This window comes from Microplitis mediator, chromosome 7 (assembly GCF_029852145.1).
Source record: "Microplitis mediator isolate UGA2020A chromosome 7, iyMicMedi2.1, whole genome shotgun sequence".
Taxonomy (NCBI): domain Eukaryota; kingdom Metazoa; phylum Arthropoda; class Insecta; order Hymenoptera; family Braconidae; genus Microplitis; species Microplitis mediator.
This window is the reverse complement of record NC_079975.1, coordinates 24374010-24396120: the sequence shown is the minus strand read 5'-3', so window position 1 is coordinate 24396120 and position 22111 is coordinate 24374010. Positions and strand designations below refer to the sequence as shown.

The following is a 22111-nucleotide window of genomic DNA, read 5'->3' as shown; positions in this document are numbered from 1 at the left end:
CACAAAATAAAAACAAACCGTGTGATACATATGCGTTAAGGCTAACCTCAAATCGTGATTTTTAAATTATTTTTAATATTTTAATATTAATAAATAAATAAATTGGAAAATACTTAGAGTTTATAAAATAATCACTAATTTGAAACTTTGACTGAACTATTATTTGCAATGACGAAAAATAAACTAATAAAATTTATTACATCTCGAAAATACTTTTGTTCATTAATTATAAGTTGCTCGAATAGTTTTATTTATGATAAAAAAATTTTATTTCTAGGTTAACTATCTCGCATAACAGAATATGTATTCAATCAATTATAGAAGTTTAAATCGCGCGCCAGAATCTTGAATTCTGATTCGTTCAGTAAAAAAAAAGAGTGGGAGAAAATCCGAGCAACTTTAGAGAGCATATTCTGTCAACTTTAGGGAGCTAGCAACTTTAGGGAGGGCAACTTTAGAGAGCTTCGACTGTATTTCTCTCTCTAAGATACTAAAATTATTTGGTAAAGTTAAGAAAATATTTATTTAATGGACAACTAAACTATTTTATAATGCCAACAAATCCAAACATTAAAGCAAAATATTATTATATTAACTCTAATAAATATTAATTAAGCACAAAAAAATATATTCATTTAAAATAAATATATATATTTGTTCGAGGTTAATAAATATATATTTGAACCTAATGATTATTGATTTAAAAGTTATGGTGTTGGGCAGCAGCAGCGGGATTAGTTCGGTGCTCGCCACTAGATCGCGCCCACCATTTGTAGTGTCCCTGGTAAGAAACTTATTTCAGAATTATTATATTCCCAACTTGAAGCATTTGTGGGACGAGTTATTTTAATTAAATAAAATATTTATCAAGTAAATGTATCCACTTTGATCTTACTTTTTGTTTCATTGCAATAATCTGGATTAAAAAAAAAATAAAACAAAGGTCACCGATAAAACACCAAGATGTAAATTATGAAAACTAAAGATTTCATAACCGGTGACGTATTGTCACCAGCATGACAAGTGGTTATATTTAATACATTGTGAAAGTATTCAGACAAGAAAAAATATTTTAATATTATTCTCTACTTACTTATTATAATCTTGAGAAAGGGAATATAATAAGTAACAAGAGTATCATAATACATCGTGTAGACAAAATCTCACTTACATCTACATATATCTCCTTATATCATTTCTCAGCTTTTCATATTCTATGTATTATTAGACCGTGTCAATAAATCGACTGTTTTTTTTTCAAAAATACGGAAAATATTGTTTGAGATGACGAAAAAAAAATTTATAAAAAAAGTATATGTTAAAATATAAAAAATGTATTTTTGATAGATAACTTTTAGCCGATTTTTGTATATATTTTATATGTGTTAAAAATATGTTTTAGAATATATAAAAAATACATGTATAAAAATATAAAAAATATATATCAAATATATCTGCAAAATTATAAAAAAAGTATCAGTATATAATACAAAAAAAAAAAAAAAGGAATTATATATTTAAATTGCATTTAAAATATATACGAAAATCGACCAAATTTTTTTTATGAATTTTTTTCATGGGGGAAAAATTTTTTAAAAGTTTGAAATTTTCTCACTCATCAGCAAATCAGAGTGTCGGAAAAATCAATAGTAATTTTCATTGGAAATTGAACGCTCTACAAAAAAGGTCTCTTATAATTTTTCCATAAATTCAATTTTTCAAAAGTTATTCAAGGTCAAAGTTGGATTCACATTCAATTTTCGTATTATTTTGCTTTTCCCGCGAAACTATCAGACTTATCGCCAAATGTTACAGGACCTTTTTTGTAGATCATTTTATTTCCCACAAATTATCTATCACAAAATTTTCAAAATTTTTGAAACTTCTTTACTTATTTGCATTTAAATGTCAATTTATTTCATTATCCATACATATATATAACACACTTCAACAAATGGTAAAAAATAATATATCATTACATACATATATTATATATACGTAATTGTAATCCTAATCACATATAATTAAATTTTTTTTATCCTTGATAAATACTCATTAACTATTCCTAGTTTTTACCATAATTTAAAAAATACCACAGTCGTGTGTCTCGTGTTTTTTAAACACAAACTTTAAGTAAAGTACTTGCATTAAATTATTTAAAAACATTCACCGTTGTACTCATATACATCTCATATATATATTAAGTACATAACATAAGTATCTTCATATCCATTGATTCATTTAGTTGTGTGCGTTTTAAATGTAGGTGTAGTAGGTGCAGTAGGTGTATTCCATCGTGCTTTGGTATACGAGTTACTGTTCTTGGCACAGTTTCTGACCATCTCCTAGTGCGAACACAACGAGCTGGACCTCCGCGAGTTTCCCGCGGAAATTTATTTCAAATATTATCTTTTATATTTAAATTACACATAAATATAAATATACGCATATACTTTTTTTATAATTATATATATTATTAAACTTGTGATTTAATAGAACAGTGATTGCGAGTGACATTTTTTACGAAATTCAAAATGGAAAAGTAAATAATTTTTTTTATTGTAACAGTAATTACTAAATAAATAATTAACAGATTAATTACCTCACTATCAATATTAATATACATATATATTTATATATTTTTTAATACAAAAATAAATAAAAATGAAATCAACGGGGCTTGGCTACCGATCCCAAATTAAATGACATGTGATATCGATTCCTAGTTAAGAACACAAGCAAGAAATTCTCAAACTATTTTTTACCATTAAATTTGGGTTAAATTCCTGATGTTTATTTAACTTTACTGACCTAATTAAATTAAACACGTAATGATAAAATTTAATTACACATCAACTGTTGCTCTAGATAATTTAATTTAATAAAACCCATTTTTTTTTCTTCCTAATTTTCGTTCGTTCTCTTAAACTATCACGGAACTAAAAATTTTTCTATAAACTCTATTTTAATTTAACTTTATTTATAACTATTTATTCTATAACGTTGACTCATATTTATTTTTAAAATTAACAGCCTGTGGGATTAGCGCTATTTCACATCCACGATATCGATAAATAAAAAGTGATGTAAAAAAAAAAAAAACATTTATTTTTTGAACTTAACTTCAAGTATGAATGCATGCGCGTTATAATTATCATCATCATTATGATTATGATTATTATGATTATTTGTTTTTTATTATTTATGCAATAATTGAGTATACGATATGAATAAAAACAGCGACTTACGTTACTCGGACAGCTGATGACGCAGTTGTTTTTTATACGAGGTAAACGAGAGAGTAAAAGAGAGGGTAGACAGTGAAAGAATAGAGAGGAAGATTTAAACAAGGAAGAACCAAGTTCGTGTTTCCTTATGGGGGGCCTCGATAAACCTCGACTAAGAGTTTCATGGCCTCCCGTGACCGTCACGCTCATCTACCGATCTCTCTTGTATTTGTTACTTTTAGATCTGTATCAATTTCATTTTATCCCATACTTATACTTTTATTCAAGTCATTGCTAATAATAAAAATTACACATTTTTTTTTAATCGATTATCCAGTAATTTAATTATGTACTCACATTTTTTTTTATTAAAAATTTAATATAAACCCTGATTAAACAACTGAATTCGATGCAATTAAACAGAATTAAATTTTTAATTCTATTTAATTCAGATAAATTCTGTTAATTCGGTACCTAACTTAAAAATTAATTAGAAAATAATTCTCCAATTTCTGGTTCTGAATCCGAATTAAACTGAATTAAAACGAATTTGAAATTTTTAAATCGCTTTTATTCTGTTTAATTCAAATTCAAATTTTCAATTCAGTTGAATTCTGTTTTGCAGAATTCGACAGAATATAACAGAATTAAAATTTTAATTCTATTTAATTTAGAAAAATTCTGTTAATTCGGTACCTAACTTAAAAATGAATTCTGTCTAATTCGGCGGGAAAACCAGAATTTGTCCAAATTAAAACGAATTTAAATAATTCTATTCGGTTTAATTCTGATTAATTCGAAAACAATTCTCCAATTTCTGGTTCTGAATCCGAATTAAACTGAATTAAAACGAATTTGAAATTTTAAAATCGGTTTTATTCTGTTTAATTCAAATTCAAATTTTCAATTCAGTTGAATTCTGTTTTGCGGAATTCGACAGAATATAACAGAATTAAAATTTTAATTCTATTTAATTCAGATAAATTTTGTTAATTCGGTAGCTAACTTAGAAATTAATTCTGTCTAATTCGGCAGGAAAACCAGAATTTGTCCAAATTCAAAAGAATTTAAATAATTCTATTCGATTTAATTCTGATTAATTCGAAAACAATTCTCCAATTTCTGGTTCTGAATCCGAATTAAACTGAATTAAAACGAATTTGAAATTTTAAAATCGGTTTTATTCTGTTTAATTCAAATTCAAATTTTCAATTCAGTTGAATTCTGTTTTGCGGAATTCGACAGAATATAACAGAATTAAAATTTTAATTCTATTTAATTCAGATAAATTTTGTTAATTCGGTAGCTAACTTAGAAATTAATTCTGTCTAATTCGGCAGGAAAACCAGAATTTGTCCAAATTCAAAAGAATTTAAATAATTCTATTCGATTTAATTCTGATTAATTCGAAAATAATTCTCCAATTTCTGGTTCTGAATCCGAATTAAACTGAATTAAAACGAATTTGAAATTTTAAAATCGGTTTTATTCTGTTTAATTCAAATTCAAATTTTCAATTCAGTTGAATTCTGTTTTGCGGAATTCGACAGAATATAACAGAATTAAAATTTTTAATTCGGTCGAATTCAGTTGTTTAATCAGGGAATAATTATTTATAAAATTAATTACCAATTTGACTTTGAAATTTTTTTTAATGATACCGGTAATAATAAAAAAAAATTTGTAAATCTATGAGATTTATTTACGGAAAAATTAATTTATTAAAATAATTCACGGGTTTATTTAATGAATAAAAAAACACGGTGGCTTTGAGGCGGGAACCCACGCATTTAAAAATATATGATTTTACCTTATTAAGAAAAAGTTGAGTCAAGTAACGTGTTATCTGGAAAAAAAATAAATATGTGTACATATATTTTGAATGACAAATGTGGAGAGGAAGGTCAGCAACAGAATAATCTGTTCGTATGAGAATCGAAAATAGTATGCGCTCTTTGGTGGGAGTCGGCATTCGCCAATGACCTATATATCTTACTATTCTCAGCGGCTTGGACACCTGCAATTTGAAAAGCGTCATGATTCTGATTATGTTTAATGACGATAATTAATCACCATTTTTTGACTAGTTTTATTGAATTATTTAACTGGTCTAGGGAATACTTAATACGGTTATTTATTGCGAGGATTTATTTTTTATTTAAATTTATTCAAGTTCATCTGCTGACATTTTACTTTTAAAAATAAGACGTATTTTTTTATTTTTTTTATTTATTAATATTCTTGTTTTTAATCAGATACTTTATCTTCATTTCAATTTAAGGCTTTGCTGTATAAACACAAATGAGTAATTTTTATAAATAAAAATTTTCGAGATATTGATGTAAAAAATAATATTTAATTTATTTACACATTATTTTTTTTTTAAATATTTTTAAATTAGTTAACTGGAAATTAATATTGAATATTAAGATTTTTTAAATTTTAAATATAAATAGATTTTTTTATTTCAATAAAAATTAATTATGTATTCATATATTATATTTTTGTAATAATATGGATGGTCCAAAAAAAAGTTTTTTTTTACTTAAAACTCAATTCATTCAAAATTTGAAAAAAAAAAAAGTTACCCTTTATATGAAAACTTTTATAAAAATGAAGTTCAGAATTTTAGATAAAATTTTGTTATTTTTTAATGAATTTTAAATAAAAAGAAAAAAATTTGTTGAAGGTAATGCAGGAACAATACCAGCACGCGTGGGAATGAAAAAAAAAATCTACACGACTTCATTTTGGTAATCGGAAAAAATAGACTTGGAAAAAATAGATCGGAAAAAAATAGACTCGGAAAAAATAGACCTATTTTTTCCGGGATCCCTTCATTTGGGTTTTTCCGAAAAATAAAAGCATAAAAAATGCACATTCCGGGAATCAAAAATTTATGGAGATCTTAATTCGGTATTTTATTTCAACCTACAGAAATCTATTTTTTTATTATTCAGATCTATGTAGATCTGTAGAGTTTAGCGTAGATCAATTCTTTATAAAGCAAAGCATGGAGTGAAAAATTTTTTCATTTTGATTTTTAAATATTTCCTGACCTTTGTAAAAAAAAATTTTTTAATTTAAGATCTAGGAAGATCCTATATGGGTCCAATAGATCTAAAATTTGAAAAGATCTACATTGATCTATTCAGATCTCGTGTAATCAAAATTTATTTTCCCGATTTCTATATTTTTGGTAAATTTGGATTTTTTTTAACTGAAATTCATTTATTGAATTGACAAAATGAAATATTTCGATATTCGATTAATGATTTAAGAGAAATGAATTTTAAATAAATTTATTCAAAAATATAACATTCAAAATTCTGTCACTAAATTATGAATTTAAAAAAAAATTATATACATTTCGTTTACTTTAAAAAATGTTTCGTTCGAAATAAACACAAAATTTATTTTAAAATTACAAACATTCAAAATTTTATTGAACGTTAGCAAGAAGATAAATGTTCCTAAAATAAAATCTTGAACGCTTATAAATAAAATAAGCAAAATTATTTATATAAAATAAACTCAGAACTCATAACTTTTAAACGATTTATATGAGTTCATTGACTCTTGAACTCTTTTAGTAAAGAATCAAATTTGATCCAAAAATACCCCACATAAACATTTACTTGTATCTTACTTAGTATTTGCTAATATTACAAAACTTTTAATTGCCTCAAAACACTTCCAAATTTATTAATTAAAAACTTTATTCCCATAACGAATTTTTTAAATAATATACATATTATAATCCATCTTATTTCTTCAAGACTCGTTGATCAGAACTAGTTGATATATTAACTTATTAATTTACTTGTTTACAGGATTCAAGTAAATTCCTGCTGTGGATGTTTTTCATTAAAAACAGGCACATTATTTACCGGAGTATGTGGCATTGTAAGTAATAAAAATAAATAAAATGTTAAATAAATTTTCCCCAATTCAAATTATGCAAACATCGCATATGTGTATACACAAACTTTTTTTTTTTTTTTACAAAATAATTAAAAATTTATTTGTAAATATTAAATTTTTAGTATAATTATGTCAAATATTTCCTACAATTTAATTATATATTTACTTTATTATTGCATACCTCGAACGCAAAGCGGAAAAGTTGGATTTTATTATCAACATGTTGAAGTCACGTGGTTTACTTACAATAACCCAGACAGCATTCAAGTCAGAATGACTGCTTCACGACGTATTTTTGAAGGAGTCTTCAAGAAGTCTTATAATGACTTCTTAAAGGTGTCATTTTTAAGAACTCTTAATTAAGAGTTCTTGAAGACTTCATAAATAAGACGTCAGTTTTGTGACGTCTTAATGTATTCTTTTTTTAAATTTTTTGAAGTCAAAATGAAGTCAAAATTAGGAACTCCTTAAGACGTCATGGTAAGTTCATTCTGAAGTCTTCTTTGCGGAGTCAGAAAAAATAACTCTTTGAGAACTCTTTTTAAAGACGTCTTACTGAGTTCGCTAGGTGGCGCATTCGACATCTTGAGAACTTCTTAAAGACTTCTTTAACGTGTTTTTAAGACGTCCAAATCATAAATAGGAACTCATTCAGAACTCATCAAGACGTCATGTTCTACTGACGGAAAGCCGAGATAGCTCGATGCACTCATGTAGATTGTAAAAAAAAATTTGAATCACTTTTAAATTGTCGAATCCTCTTGGACCGAAATTCACTTCGAAGGGGAATTTATTTTATCATTAGATCACCGGATTGACGTGAATAAGGGTTGAAATAAAATCCTCATTCTTCCGAAATCACTCTGCTAAAACAGAATTTTCTATTTATTCCTTATTCGAAGTAATTTTTTGTTAATCTCCATCAGAACTCTAAAAGTCACGGAATTAATGAAGATTGAAATAAATTCCATATTCACTCCCGATTTTTTACAGTGCACAGAAAAAAAGGATTTTTCGGCGCAAGAAATTTTTAATCGTCTCAAGAAAATTTTTGTTTTCTATTTATAATGCCAAAAATTTCTAGGGGCAAGTAAAAATTTTTCGCGCCAAAAAATCCTTTTTTTCTCTGGACAGATTATAAACAACATTTTACATAAATACAATTTATATATATTTCAGATACTATCAATAATCACATTAATCCTCATATTTACGCTCAATATTGAACTAAAGATGATAGTGCTTGACATCCTAGATAAATCAATCATTAAGATTATCTTCGCTATAAATCTTTGCATGACGATATTAATCTCAACATTATTGATCGTCGGAGCTCTTAAAGTAATTTATATATAACTATAACTATAAAAATAATATTTATTACCATCACCATCATCATGATCATTATTATTGATATACATTTCAGAAAAATACATTTATGATGCTTCCTTGGGTTGTATTGGGAATAATGTTAGCAATTGGAGCCCTTGTAAGTGTCTTATATACATCAATAGCTTCAATGGTCAATCATAAAATTTTAAATGGCGTTTTAAGTTTAATAATTGGCCTTATATTTGTCGGTAAGTTTATATTCTATTTTATACTTAAAATTAAATTAATATTTTAATAATTAATTAACTTTTATTTTTAGCTATTTACGTGTACTTATGGGTCGTAGTGTACTGCTATTTCCAACAATTAAGAATGGAAAAAATGAACGTTAAAGTTGGACCATATGGAAGACCTTACAATTATCGACGACCGTAAAAATAAACTAATAAGTAATAAACTTGTTACTTTTTATTCAAACCGTTTAAATTTATAACGGTAATATAAAAAAAAAATCACCAAAGCCTTGCCACAAGTGTTCCTTAAAAATTTTTTATTTATTAATAAATAATAATTTTTTTTTATTGTTTATTTTTAAATAAAATTTAAGGAACATACATTTTATTTTTACGTATTGAAGATACGTTTTATTTTGTACATTTATTTAAATTATTGAGTTTTAAATATTTTACATTTGACTGATAATAATTATATATAATAATTTAATAGAATTTTGAGTCATATAAAGTACCCGTGAAAAAATCTTTTTATAAAATTTCATAGTGTTAGGAAATTGTATAAAGTTATGTCAAATTTCATATAATTTCATAAAACTTTACTGCACACAATTTATAGAGTTTACAAAATTTCGTGTCTTTTGCGATCTATATTTTTGGAAATTTCAATTATTATACAGTCGAGTCAAGTTATAAGTTCGTCGACTTATTTTTCTATTGAAGACCCCGATGAAAAAAGATTTTATACAATTATATATAGACTATATATAATTGGATAGAAAAAATGGCCCGATCCAATTGTATACAATTTGTATAGAAATTGTATACAATTCTATATATTGCAATTATATAGAATTGTATATAATTGTATAGAATTTGTATAAAATTGTATATAATTATATAGACTTGTATACAATTTGTATAGAATTGTATACAATTTTTATACAGTTGTATACAATTGGATCGGGCCATTTTTTGTATATAATTTTATACAATTGTATAAAATCTTTTTTCATCGAGACATCCCCCCTCGAAACTGAGCAGAAGTGGGGGTACAGGAATTCTTAGAATTATATTACACCCTTGTAAGCAGATTCATATCGCGACTAAACTGGTTGTTATACAGTACAATCTGGTTATGTTACTATTAGGGGCTATAAGCTACGTGCGCTTACGTGTACTACTATAGAAATAAGTGTGTATTGTGCAAACGTATATTCGCGAGAATTTCCAGTTCGCGTTTTTGGTGGCGTTGTTATTATGCATGTATAAGTCTCACACTGATGGTTTAATAGTATTAGTATTTTCGCGCACGCAGCCAATAGGAGAAAAATTTCTTGGAAATGGCTTTCCTTTACTACTACTATCTTTTACACGGCAATCGCTTGATTTTCTGCATGTGTGCGCCGTGTTTGTTTTGTGCCCGCAGTTTTTTTATAAGTTAGTTGACGTTTGTCATTTATCTACGTACATACTTAATTAACTTATAAAAGGACTGATGCAGAAACAATTTCCTTCACGACAACCGAAAAACTTCGTTAATGGAACTGAAGTGGGGGTACCATTTGGAGACAGGCGAAAAAACTGTATTATAATTTATTATGAAATTATCAATTCGTTAAAAATATATGAAATTTCATCAAATCTTATAAAATTTAAATTTGTATGCCTCGATGAATATACTAGTTATTTGTCCGCAACGACATACGTGCGTCGGTGCAGTGGGTAGCAGCTAGAACTTAGAATCGGAAAGACCCTGGTTCGAGCCCAGCAATCGCCGGGACTTTATTATCAATAAAAAAACATTAATCCGTCTCGATAATGTTCTCATCCATCAGATCAATATTAAGATCGAAATGGAATTTTCAATTTCCCGTTATGAAAATCGAAAATTTTCGAAAAATTCAGGGTTATGGTTTTTTTTTTAAATTAACTACTGTCGGTAAATTTTTTTGAAATCTTATAAAATTTACCAGGCTAATTTGGTATAAGATTTCATTGAGGAAAATTTTATAAAAAGATTTTTTCACGGGTAGTGTAATTAGACTTGATAAATTAATAATTTATATAATATTTAAAATAATAACAAAAAATATTTTATAATAATATTTATTATTTTATTTAAATAACATATCATAATCAAAATCACAAAATACTCATATTTAATATTACATGTTATTTATATTTTAAGAATCACAATTTATAAAAATAATAAAATAAATTATATAATTATACTAAATTTTTTTTTTTTATAACTCAGTTTTATATAATTATTTATATGGATTTAGGTTTAGGTTATTTTCAATGAATTCTCGAATTAATATACTTAATGCAGCTGCAGCGACCCCAATGGTGTGGCCATCACACCCGTGATCTAAAGGATTCGATGTTCTTTTATAACGAAATTGAATCTGCTGATCAGAACTATTTTGAAAAAAAAAAAACAAATAAAGTTATTATAAATTTGCAAATAGATTAATATGAAAAATGCTTCGAAAATTAAACTCTTGATTTATCTGCGAATATGATAACTCTGAAATAATTTTCTTACCAGGGACACTACAAGCTGTGGGCGCGATCTAGTGGCGAGCACCGAACTACTCCCTAGCACCATAACTTCCTCTCCACCATATTTATCTTTTCTCCCAAAAAATTTGTCTCTTAGTTCAAATCTTGGTGCAAGCCAACAGCAGCGGGAGTAGTTCGATGCTCGCCACTAGATCGCGCCCACAGCTTGTAGTGTCCCTTGTAAGAAACTTATTTCAGAGTTTATATCCCCAAATAATAGCACTCTGTTATTTATTTTACTAAAACGAATTTCTAATATTTTAATTCTATAATCATTAGGTTTAAATATATATTTATTAACCTCGAACAAATATATACTTATTCTAAATGAATATATTTTTCTGTGTCTAAGTAATATTTATTAGAGTTAATATAATAATATTTTACTTTAAGGTAGTAGTCTGGTAACTCGCGCCGTTTTTCATGCTTCTTTTTAGGGGCCTTTTTTTTTAGAAGGAACAAATGAAAAGTTTTGCATTTTTAATATGTTTTTATTTACATCTTAAGGTAACAAAAAAAAATTTTTTTGAGGAAATTAAATAATTTATTATTATTATTATTGTCGCTTGAAGTTGACGCCTCAAAAAAAAAGCGCGTGGATGGCCCGGGTGATATTGACTCTTGTGGACATCCGAAATTAAAAATTCTTGATTAGTCTTAATCTATAGACATGTCATTCTCGTCGGAACTAGGATTATTAAATTTTATCGAAAAATAACAAAATGGCGAACTTTGAAAAAAAAAGTCATTTTTTTTTCGCATAAAAAGGGTTGTAAAATGAAAAGTTAGGGATGAAAAAAATTAATCCTAGTTCCGACGAGAATGACATGTCTATAGATTAAGACTAATCAAGAATTTTTAATTTCGGATGTCCACAAGAGTCAATATCACCCGGGCCATCCAAGCGCTTTTTTTTTGAGGCGTCAACTTCAAGCGACAATAATAATAATAATAAATTATTTAATTTCCTCAAAAAAATTTTTTTTTGTTACCTTAAGATGTAAATAAAAACATATTAAAAATGCAAAACTTTTCATTTGTTCCTTCTAAAAAAAAAAGGCCCCTAAAAAGAAGCATGAAAAACGGCGCGAGTTACCAGACTACTACCTTAATATTTGAGTTTGTTGGCACTATAAAATAGTTTAGTTGTCCATTAAATAAATATTTTCTTAACTTTACCAAAAGATTTTATTATCTTAAAGAGAGAATCGAGTCTATTAAATCATTTGCTAGAAATGACAAAATAGATTATGTTGACGTAACATAATTTAGTTGTCCCAAATAAATATTAGTTTAACAGAATTTAACAAAACCGATTTAATTGTCCGAAGAGAAATTTTTTCTCAGTGTAAACTAATTAATTTCTTTATATTATATTTGGATGATTTACTTGCGAGTTTTAAAACAACCAAAGGAATTTTGCCATTCGATTATCAAACCCCCATAATGTGGATTTGTAAATTCTGAAAATCCTTCCATACCACACAGTGCAACTTGAAAAAAAAAAAGATATATATACATTAGGGTGGTTCATTTCCGCAAAAGTTTTTTTTTTAAGTGCTTAAGCAAAATCTCAATCTACATCGAAAAAAAAAAATTCTCACCAATTATAATTAATTTTTTGATTTTATATTTTTCAAATTAGTAAAATTACTATAACTCGGAAACTATGGACTTTAGCGACTTGACTCATAGGACTTTTTTTTAAGGGAATAAAATTTCCTATAAAATTTCTATTAACATTTTTGATGTACTTTCATTGATTTATGTTCTGCAAGCCAATAAAGGTCAATTTCATAGGAAAAATGAGTTCAGCAACGAACACAAGTGAACAGCTGGAATTACAGCTAAGTAACTGTGGGCACTTTTGAAGAACACCAAATGCCCTACAATTTGCGACCAAAACCGCCTTGATATCATGAAACGCAGCTGAGTATTATAAAGTTAAAAAAAAAAGCAATTTAATTTACGTGTATTTTAAATGGGAAATCTTTGAAATCAAAGAGCAAGTATTTAGCATTGGAATTAAGAGCTCATATTTGGTGAGAGTTTTTTTTTTTTCGATGTAGATTGAGATTTTGCTTGAGCACTTAAAAAAAAAAAACTTTTGCGGAAATGAATCACCCTAATATACATGCATATTAATATTACAACATATCAATACCAAACCTAATAGTAAATTACTATAAAAATATATTACTTTGTTCCATTATTAAATCCTGTGATTTTGAAGGAAACCCGTTAACTTCCAATTCAAATAAATCGTTCAAAATATTTCGACAATAATTTTTAACCAAATTTTTAAAATTCGTTCGACGATGTTCTTTACACTGTAACTTTAAATCGATGTTTTTATTAATTTTTTTTAAGTCATTTGAAATAAGTTTCCAACATAAATTTCACTTACTGCTTTAGCAGCTTGAACAAAAAGCAATCGATGAGTCAAAGGATATCCTCGAGATCCATCTTCTTTTAATAACATATCCGCGCATTTATTTGACACATGACAATTATCTTTAACTAATTCTACAAGACACGAATCACTCTCAGGCTCTTGAGGAGAGCCTTGCCATATTAATGAAGCTGCTTTATTTTTTGATGAAAGGAAATTATATTTATATGTTGAAAGTATAAGTCCATTTTGCCAATTTATGGGGTGAATCCAAATATCTGATTGTATTAATACTTTCGACACTATAAAAAAATCACTTTTTTTCAAATTATTTTATCACTTATAAATACTACTTATCAACTACAAGGGAAGACTAGTACATCGTGTGACAAGGGATGAAACAAAATGATTTCAGACCAGCCCAGATAGCAAAATGACGTCTTGATGATTTCCGAATGATTTCCTATTTATGATTTTGACGTCTTATCAACATCTTAAGGCTGGGCCGTACTAAAGGAATTTTTGAATTTTACTTTTCTTTTAATTTATCAATCAATTGTTATTACAGAATTTTTATAGCTTCCGAAAAAATGTGTAAGACAAATTTTTTCGGAAGGTTTTTATCACTCGAGTGACGTAATTATTCCTTAGTACTGCCCACCCTTAAAGAAGTCTTTAAGAAGTTCACAAGATGTCGAATGAGTCACCTAGCGAACTCAGTAAGACGTCTTTAAAAAGAGTTCTCAAAGAGTTTTTTTTCTGACTTCGCAAATAAGACTTCAGTTTGAATTTACCATGACGTCTTAAGGAGCTCCTAATTTTGACTTCATTTTGAGTTCAAAGAAGTTAAAAATGAATACGTTAGACGTCACAAAACTGACGTCTTATTTATGGAGTCTTCAAGAACTCTTAATTAAGATTTCTTAAAAATTACACCTTTAAGAAGTCATAAGACTTCTTGAGGACGCCTTCAAAAAGACGTCGCAAAGCAGTCATTCCGACTTGAATGCTGTCTGCGAGGATGAAGTTGGCTGACATCACCCGCAGTCTGAAATCGTCTTATTTCATCCCTACCCTGCCTAAAAAATCCCATAAATTCTTATAGCTGTATGTATAAGGCCCTATACTTAACTATAGCACTTGTCATAGAACTCATTAATTCTTATAAAATTTCTATAAGAATTTATGAGAATCTATTGGGTTCTATGAGATTTTCTAAACAGGGTTGTCACACAATATACTATAATTAAATGTAAATATAAAATACAAGTATGTTATCAATATATACTTACTCATAGTAAAAGAATCATTTTTTTTATCTAACTGTTTATCAAAATTTGTGCGAGAACTTAGACATAAATTTACAATTTCATTAAGTAAAGTCCATTGTTCACGAGGTAAAAATTTTATATTAGACGATGACAAAGCAGCAATCAAATTTGCTAAAATTAATTTATCAATTTAATAAAATTTGCAATCTAGAAGTTACCGGACAATCAACAATTTTTGGAATTTTTTTCCACCCAATGAATTCCAAAAAAAAAAAAAAAAAATATGCACATGTAGAAAATTGAAAAAACTCGAGATGGAATTTTTTTAATAAAATCCAAAAATTATCAGACGTCGGCTAACTTCAGTGTCACTAAAAATTATCTATTAAAAATAACTAAATTACCTTCAGCGAGAGTTATTCCGAAAATACTATCAATATTAACTTGACCAAGTCTATCATTAATAAATTTAACGGCTTTATATAGAGCATAGGTAAGATCATCTGATAAAAAATAGTAAATATTAAATTTATGGTTAAAAAAAATGAAAATATTTGTTAGCAATTAAATCACCGAAGTAATCAGGAGTGAGTTCAGATCCCCAACATAATCCACAGGTCGCCAAAAACCAGAGAAAAATATACCCTCGAAGCTTCATTCTTTGTTTAAAACTACCCACGGAAGAAACAAACGTCTTACTTTATACTGCTGAAAATCCCCACCAACCAACAGCCGATTTATCAGTTAAACAAACATTTGTTTATTCACCTAAATTGTTTAAAGTCCTAATAAATCCGCGATTGCACTCTCATGATTCTTATAGATTTTTCTCATCGAGACTAATTCGAATATATCACCTCAGCTCAAGTGGGATTTAATAAAATCAATCATGATGTCAAGGCTTTATTTTATTATTTAAATCAATAGACTTTGTATCACATGGCAAATATTTATTTATTTTTTTTAAGTCGATAATAATTTTTTATAAATGTATAAATTTATAAATATAAATTTAATAAGAGCATTAATAACTGATTACGGTATTTTTTTTTACAAGCAATCAGGGTGGAATGGATTGACAAATGAACCGGAAACACATCCGCGTATACTTCCTGTGAGTTTTACACATTCGCCTATTTTTCGTTTTGTCTAAAAAAAAAAAATTCACTGATTAATTTAGTTAATGGTTTCTTAATTCAACGGACCCCCATAAAAAAAATTTATAAAAAAAATATATGTTAAAATAAAAAAAAAATATATTTTTTGTATATTTTTATACATGTTTTTTTTATACATTCTAAGATATATTTTTAATTAGCTATTTAAAATATTTTTTTTATAAATATTTTATATATATTTATATATTTTTAATATATTTTTTTTATATTAAAAATATATTTTTTTTATATTCTAACATATATTTTTTTAATAAATTTTTTTCATGGGGGGAGTGTCAGGAATTAGAAATTAGAAAAAGATGGATATTTTTGTTACATTTTTTAAAAGTATAAATTTGAAAACTGTTACGAAAATTTTTAAACCAATTTGGTAAAATTTATAAATTTATTATTAAAAAATTGACGTTAATTCATTAAGTGAACTTAAAACAGAAACTTAATTTATATTAAAACTGTTTTCTAAGTCGGATATCAATCGATTAGATCAATTACGTAAAAGTACGCCTTTACTTATTTTCAGTTATAAATAAACAAAATTAAAATATCATTAAAATTTGATTGGAATTGTTTTGGAACGAATTTTTTTTTACACGGGCTGTGTAGCTGTAAGAAATTTTTTCTCGCCCCAATAAAATTTTTGTTTTCAATTCAGAATGCAGAAATTTCTTAAGGCAAAGAAAAATTTCTCGCGCTAAAAAATTCTTCTTTTTATAAGGTAGAGACCCAGTACCCGATCAGGGAACTAGTACTCGATCACTCATATATTTGTATATCTATATTTACTAGATTTTACTGAGTATAAATATACTAATACATAGAATGATTAGGTACTAGTTCTTTGATCGGGTGCTGGTTCTCTTACCCTATTAAATTTTATAAAGTTCTGACTAGTAATTTTGAAACCTACAGCCCTATCTAAGTATTGAATTAATAAAATACATATTTTTTTATGTTTTTCAAACTTAAATCAGCCAGCTTCGAATAAAAATAATCCGCCACTGAATTCCATACAAATTTTCTTTAGTGAAATTTTTAAAAAATGAATCTCAATACCCGCGTAAATTATTTTTTTTTTAATCGCAAATTACTTTTAAACAAGAAATTAATTACTTTCTTGGTTTCTAACTACACACATACTTTTAATAAATAAATAAATAATACTTACTATTTGATATTCAATAATACAAGGACTTTGAGCCCGACTTTCAGACAATTTTCCACGTAACGAGTCACTCTGTAATTACTTTAATTAATTAATTTCAAAACAATTAACAGTAACTTAAAAAGTTTATTATTTTTTACCATAACTGTCATCGGCGGAAGAACAGTATCTTCATCAGAAGTTAAAGTTTCTCTAGTATATATTTTAATAATTAAAACATTTAAAATAAAAAAATATATAAAATAAGTACTAGAATTTATAAACATTATTAATTACTCGTTATATTAATAGTATAGTATTTTAATATAAATTAAATATTACAACAAACACTCTAAGGTAATGATTTATAATTATGAGCAAATATTTACAATTCTTTTTATATATATACCAAAGTGGAAACCTTAAAAAAATTTTAATTAAGAAATACAAAAGGTTTCATTGTATTATATTTGATGAAATTTCTCAACTGATATCTGTTTTTTTTCTTTTCTTAATGAGCATTTAGTTATTTATAAAAATTTTTACAAGTAAATTACAGTTACAATATATGTAGTAATAATAATTTTGAATACTTGATAATTAAACTTTTAATTTAATATTTATTCAATCTCTTATACGTAAAATAATTATTTTCTGTTTAACTTTATTTATTTTTTGATCGAATATTTTATCGAAAAAAAAATTTATCACTAATAGTATGGAAAAATTTTATATAAAATCGAATTATTCTCCTGAAACAGTTATACTAAAATGAAATTAATTTGTCGAGTAAAAAAAAAGAACTGAAGTGTCAGCTAAAAAGTTTTCCGCTTTTTCGAGCTCAAAAATTCTGGTTACGACGTTAATATTTTCTTTTCTATGAGTTTGAAGGCATTCTCAGACAGCCCCTCCCTACTTTTTTCAAATACTCAATAATATTTAACTATCCCAGATAGCAAAATGACGTCTCGATGATATGAGTTCTGAATGAGTTCCTATCAGTGCGGCTAGATTGTGGGAAATTTTTACCCCCTCCTGCCATTATACTCCATGCTATTTCACCACGGGAAGGGGTAAAAATATCCCACGATGACAGCACTGGTTCCTATTTACGATTTGGACGTCTTATCAACATCTTAAAGAAGTCTTTAAGAAGTTCTCAAGATGTCGAATGAGCCACCTAGCGAACTCAGTAAGACGCCTTTAAAAAGAATTCTCAAAGAGTTATTTTTTCTGACTTCACAAATAAGACTTCAGTTTGAATTTACCATGACGTCTTAAGGAGCTCTTAATTTTGACTTCAAAGAAGTTAAAAAAAAGAATACATTAGACGTCACAAAACTGATGTCTTATTTATGGAGTCTTCAAGAACTCTTAATTAAGATTTCTTAAAAATTACACCTTTAAGAAGTCATCATAAGACTTCTTAAGGACGCCTTCAAAAAGACTAAGTAAAGCAATCATTCCGACTTGAATGCTATCTGGGATGATTGTATTAAAATTTCGTGAATTAATTAAAACAAATTAGAGCTTTAACTGAAAAAAGTCAGCATTAAAATTTTTCCAGGATAAAGAATTTTTAAAAAATTGTTTAGTTAAAATCAATTTTAGTTTCCAAAATTTGAAATTTCGAATTACAATCTTAACATGACGATTTTGCTTGAATTTATTCAACAAATTTTTTATAGCTTCTAATTGACAACAACTGCAAGTAATTTTTTTTTCAATCTACATCATATGGATGTTGTCATTTTTTTAATTAAGGTTTTAATTTTATTTTAATTAACTGATAAAATTTTGATACACTTATGACAGTTGAAAGTCATTGAAAATTTTAAAAAGTGAGGGTTATTGTCTAAGAATGATCTTAAGGAAATTTTCAGCCCTGCTCCTACTTTTTTAAAATAGTCAATGACTCAACTGTCACAATTGTATTAATTAATTAAAAAAAAATTAATGCATTAATTGAAAAAAGGACAACGAGTTGCAGTTTCACTGATACAGAATTAAAAAAAAAATGACTTGCAGTTGATATCAATTGGGAGTTAAACGAAATTCGCTAAGTAAATTTTCGTTTACAAAACTTAAAATTCTAATTATAAAATTGACATGAAAATTTTACTGAAATTTACTTTCGAAATTCCCTTTAACTCCCATTGATATCAATTTTCATTTTTTTTTAAATTCTGTACCTCGGTGAAACTGCAACTCGTCCTTTTTCAATTAGGGTTTTAATGTTTCTTTAATTAATAAAATTTTAATACAATTTCAACAGTTGAGTCATGAATATTTTTAAAAACCAGAGGACACCGTCTGAGAAAGCCCTTAATTTAAAAAAACTTTTTTAACCCAATCACATAAACGTAATAGTCAACAATCGTTTTATAAAGTATAAAAAATCATGTCGGACGTCAACTGATTTAAATATCATTTCGATTGCAACAAAAACCATTCAAATTAAAATTCTAAAATTGGCTAAAAATATATAGTGTTTACATATATACACACATAAACTTATCACTAATAATATATATAATCACACTTTGTATCATCAAATCTTGAAACATCAAGCGATCTGATCTAAATTTTTGAAAATCAAATTCAAAACAGCTTTTATATTTTAAAAAACTTTTAATGTCTAGTAGAAAATGAATAATATAACTGACATAAAATAAATATAAATAAAAGTAAGAAGTCTATGGATTCTGATTATTGTCAGCATCTCTCACATGAACATCTATTTCAAGTTGCATTCTTATATCCATGATGACAAACGCAGCGACCATAAGAACGGGCAATCGAAATCGTGATTTCCATGCCAATTTAAACATGAAAATTAAAGCTCGATGAAAAACTCCTCCAGGTTGTAAGACCGCCACTGTTGTCATATTAGTATACATTTTTATATGTAAATTTAAATCACTAATTCTCTTGATTTACATTCATCAATAATCTCTGCAACTTGTGATTTTTTTGTTTACTAACTGAATCTCTTAACCTTTGGCAGTAAAATCAATCGTGATAAATATTTCCGATGACGATCATCCTGATATGTCTTATCTACACAAAATTATTAATTTATATAAAATTTATTTAGTTGTAATAAAATTAATTATCGTAAGCAATAATCAGTTAAATTTTAAAACTTACTAATTTCAACAGGTGTTGAAAATATTTATTTGTATACTTGGTGAACTTGATACGGTATGTAAAATGAAATGTAAATATAAAAATATAAACAGTGGAGTAGGGTAACAATCGGATGACATTTTAGCTTTTCCACTGATGTCAGAGCAGCGTTTCAAGTTACCGACAAAGGGGAAGCGGAACCACCCTGGTAGCCACCTTATCCACAAGTTAACTTCAAGCTACTGCCGTATTCTGATTTTGAGTTATTAGAGCTAACCCGTGTAAAAAAAATTCGTTCCAAAAAGATTCCAAAAGAGTTCCGTATGTGGAACTTCTAAACATGAGACAGATTAGAACTTTTTTGGAACGTTAGTAATTCTGATGGTAAAAAAAATTTTTATGGACGTTCTTGGAAAGTTTTTGGAATTTATGGACATTTCAAAAAAGTTCCATAATCACCACTTTTGACATTTTTTGGAAGCTAAAAAAGACGTTCCAAAAACATTCAAAAATAGTCAAAAAATCGTTTACAACCCGTCAAAAAATCTTTACAACCTGTTATAGAACTAAAATAGACGTTCCAAAAACATTCCAAAAAAGTTCCAGAATCACCACTTTTGACATTTTTTGGAAGCTAAAAAAGACGTTCCAAAAACATTCAAAAATAGTCAAAAAATCGTTTACAACCCGTCAAAAAATCTTTACAACCTGTTATAGAACTAAAATAGACGTTCCAAAAACATTCCAAAAAAGTTCCATAATCACCACTTTTGACATTTTTTGGAAGCTAAAAAAGACGTTCCAAAAACATTCAAAAATAGTCAAAAAATCGTTTACAACCCGTCAAAAAATCTTTACAACCTGTTATAGAACTAAAATAGACGTTCCAAAAACATTCCAAAAAAGTTCCAGAATCACCACTTTTGACATTTTTTGGAAGCTAAAAAAGACGTTCCAAAAACATTCAAAAATAGTCAAAAAATCGTTTACAACCCGTCAAAAAATCTTTACAACCTGTTATAGAACTAAAATAGACGTTCCAAAAACATTCCAAAAAAGTTCCAGAATCACCACTTTTGACATTTTTTGGAAGCTAAAAAAGACGTTCCAAAAACATTCAAAAATAGTCAAAAAATCGTTTACAACCCGTCAAAAAATCTTTACAACCTGTTATAGAACTAAAATAGACGTTCCAAAAACATTCCAAAAAAGTTCCATAATCACCACTTTTGACATTTTTTGGAAGCTAAAAAAGACGTTCCAAAAACATTCCAAAAAAGTTCCAGAATCACCACTTTTGACTTTTTTATGGACTAAAAAAGGCATTCCAAAATCACTACTTTTGCATCTTTTGTAGACTAAAGACGTTCTAGAAACATGCCAAAATAATTCAAAAATCACTACATTTGAATTTTTTATAGAACTAAAAAAAACGCCCATAAAAAATTCCAAAAACTTTCAAGAACGTCCTTTTTTGACTCTAAATTTGCTCATAAAAACTTTTTTTTTTCCATCAAGATTACTAACGTTCCAAAAAAGTTCCATTCGAAGTTCTAATCTGTCTCATGTTTAGAAGTTTCACATGCGGAACTTTTTTGGAATCTTTTTTGAACGAATTTTTTTTACACGGGAATAATATATTAATTTTTTAGATATTCAGGCATTCTGAATTAAAATTATGTACATAATGAAAATGCTAGAATTATATTTATATGC

General features: G+C 26.9%; 2 protein-coding genes and 1 long non-coding RNA gene across 3 annotated transcripts; 1 reads left to right on the top strand and 2 right to left on the bottom strand.

Annotated features, from left to right (window-relative positions):
- Positions 1-2216: 2216 nt before the first annotated feature.
- Positions 2217-10898, top strand: LOC130672245 (uncharacterized). Its single transcript, XM_057476677.1, has 5 exons — positions 2217-2542; positions 7061-7133; positions 8331-8492; positions 8578-8731; positions 8803-10898. The coding sequence occupies exons 1-5, from the start codon at positions 2535-2537 to the stop codon at positions 8916-8918; spliced, it is 513 nt and encodes a 170-aa protein (XP_057332660.1). The 5' UTR covers positions 2217-2534; the 3' UTR covers positions 8919-10898.
- On the bottom strand, positions 10882-15794 carry LOC130672243 (UPF0764 protein C16orf89 homolog). The gene is made up of 7 exons (XM_057476676.1): positions 15521-15794; positions 15352-15450; positions 14969-15118; positions 13692-13978; positions 13485-13620; positions 12675-12777; positions 10882-11140 (listed from the first exon to the last, which is right to left on the bottom strand). Exons 1-7 carry the CDS (start codon positions 15603-15605, stop codon positions 10987-10989), a joined length of 1014 nt encoding a protein of 337 aa, XP_057332659.1. The 5' UTR covers positions 15606-15794; the 3' UTR covers positions 10882-10986.
- Positions 15795-15858: 64 nt separating this feature from the next.
- LOC130672246 (uncharacterized) lies at positions 15859-20558 on the bottom strand. Its single transcript, XR_008990665.1, has 4 exons — positions 20417-20558; positions 17428-20326; positions 17291-17359; positions 15859-16096 (listed from the first exon to the last, which is right to left on the bottom strand). It is a non-coding gene; the product is annotated as an uncharacterized LOC130672246 (long non-coding RNA).
- Between the last annotated feature and the right edge of the window lie 1553 nt (positions 20559-22111).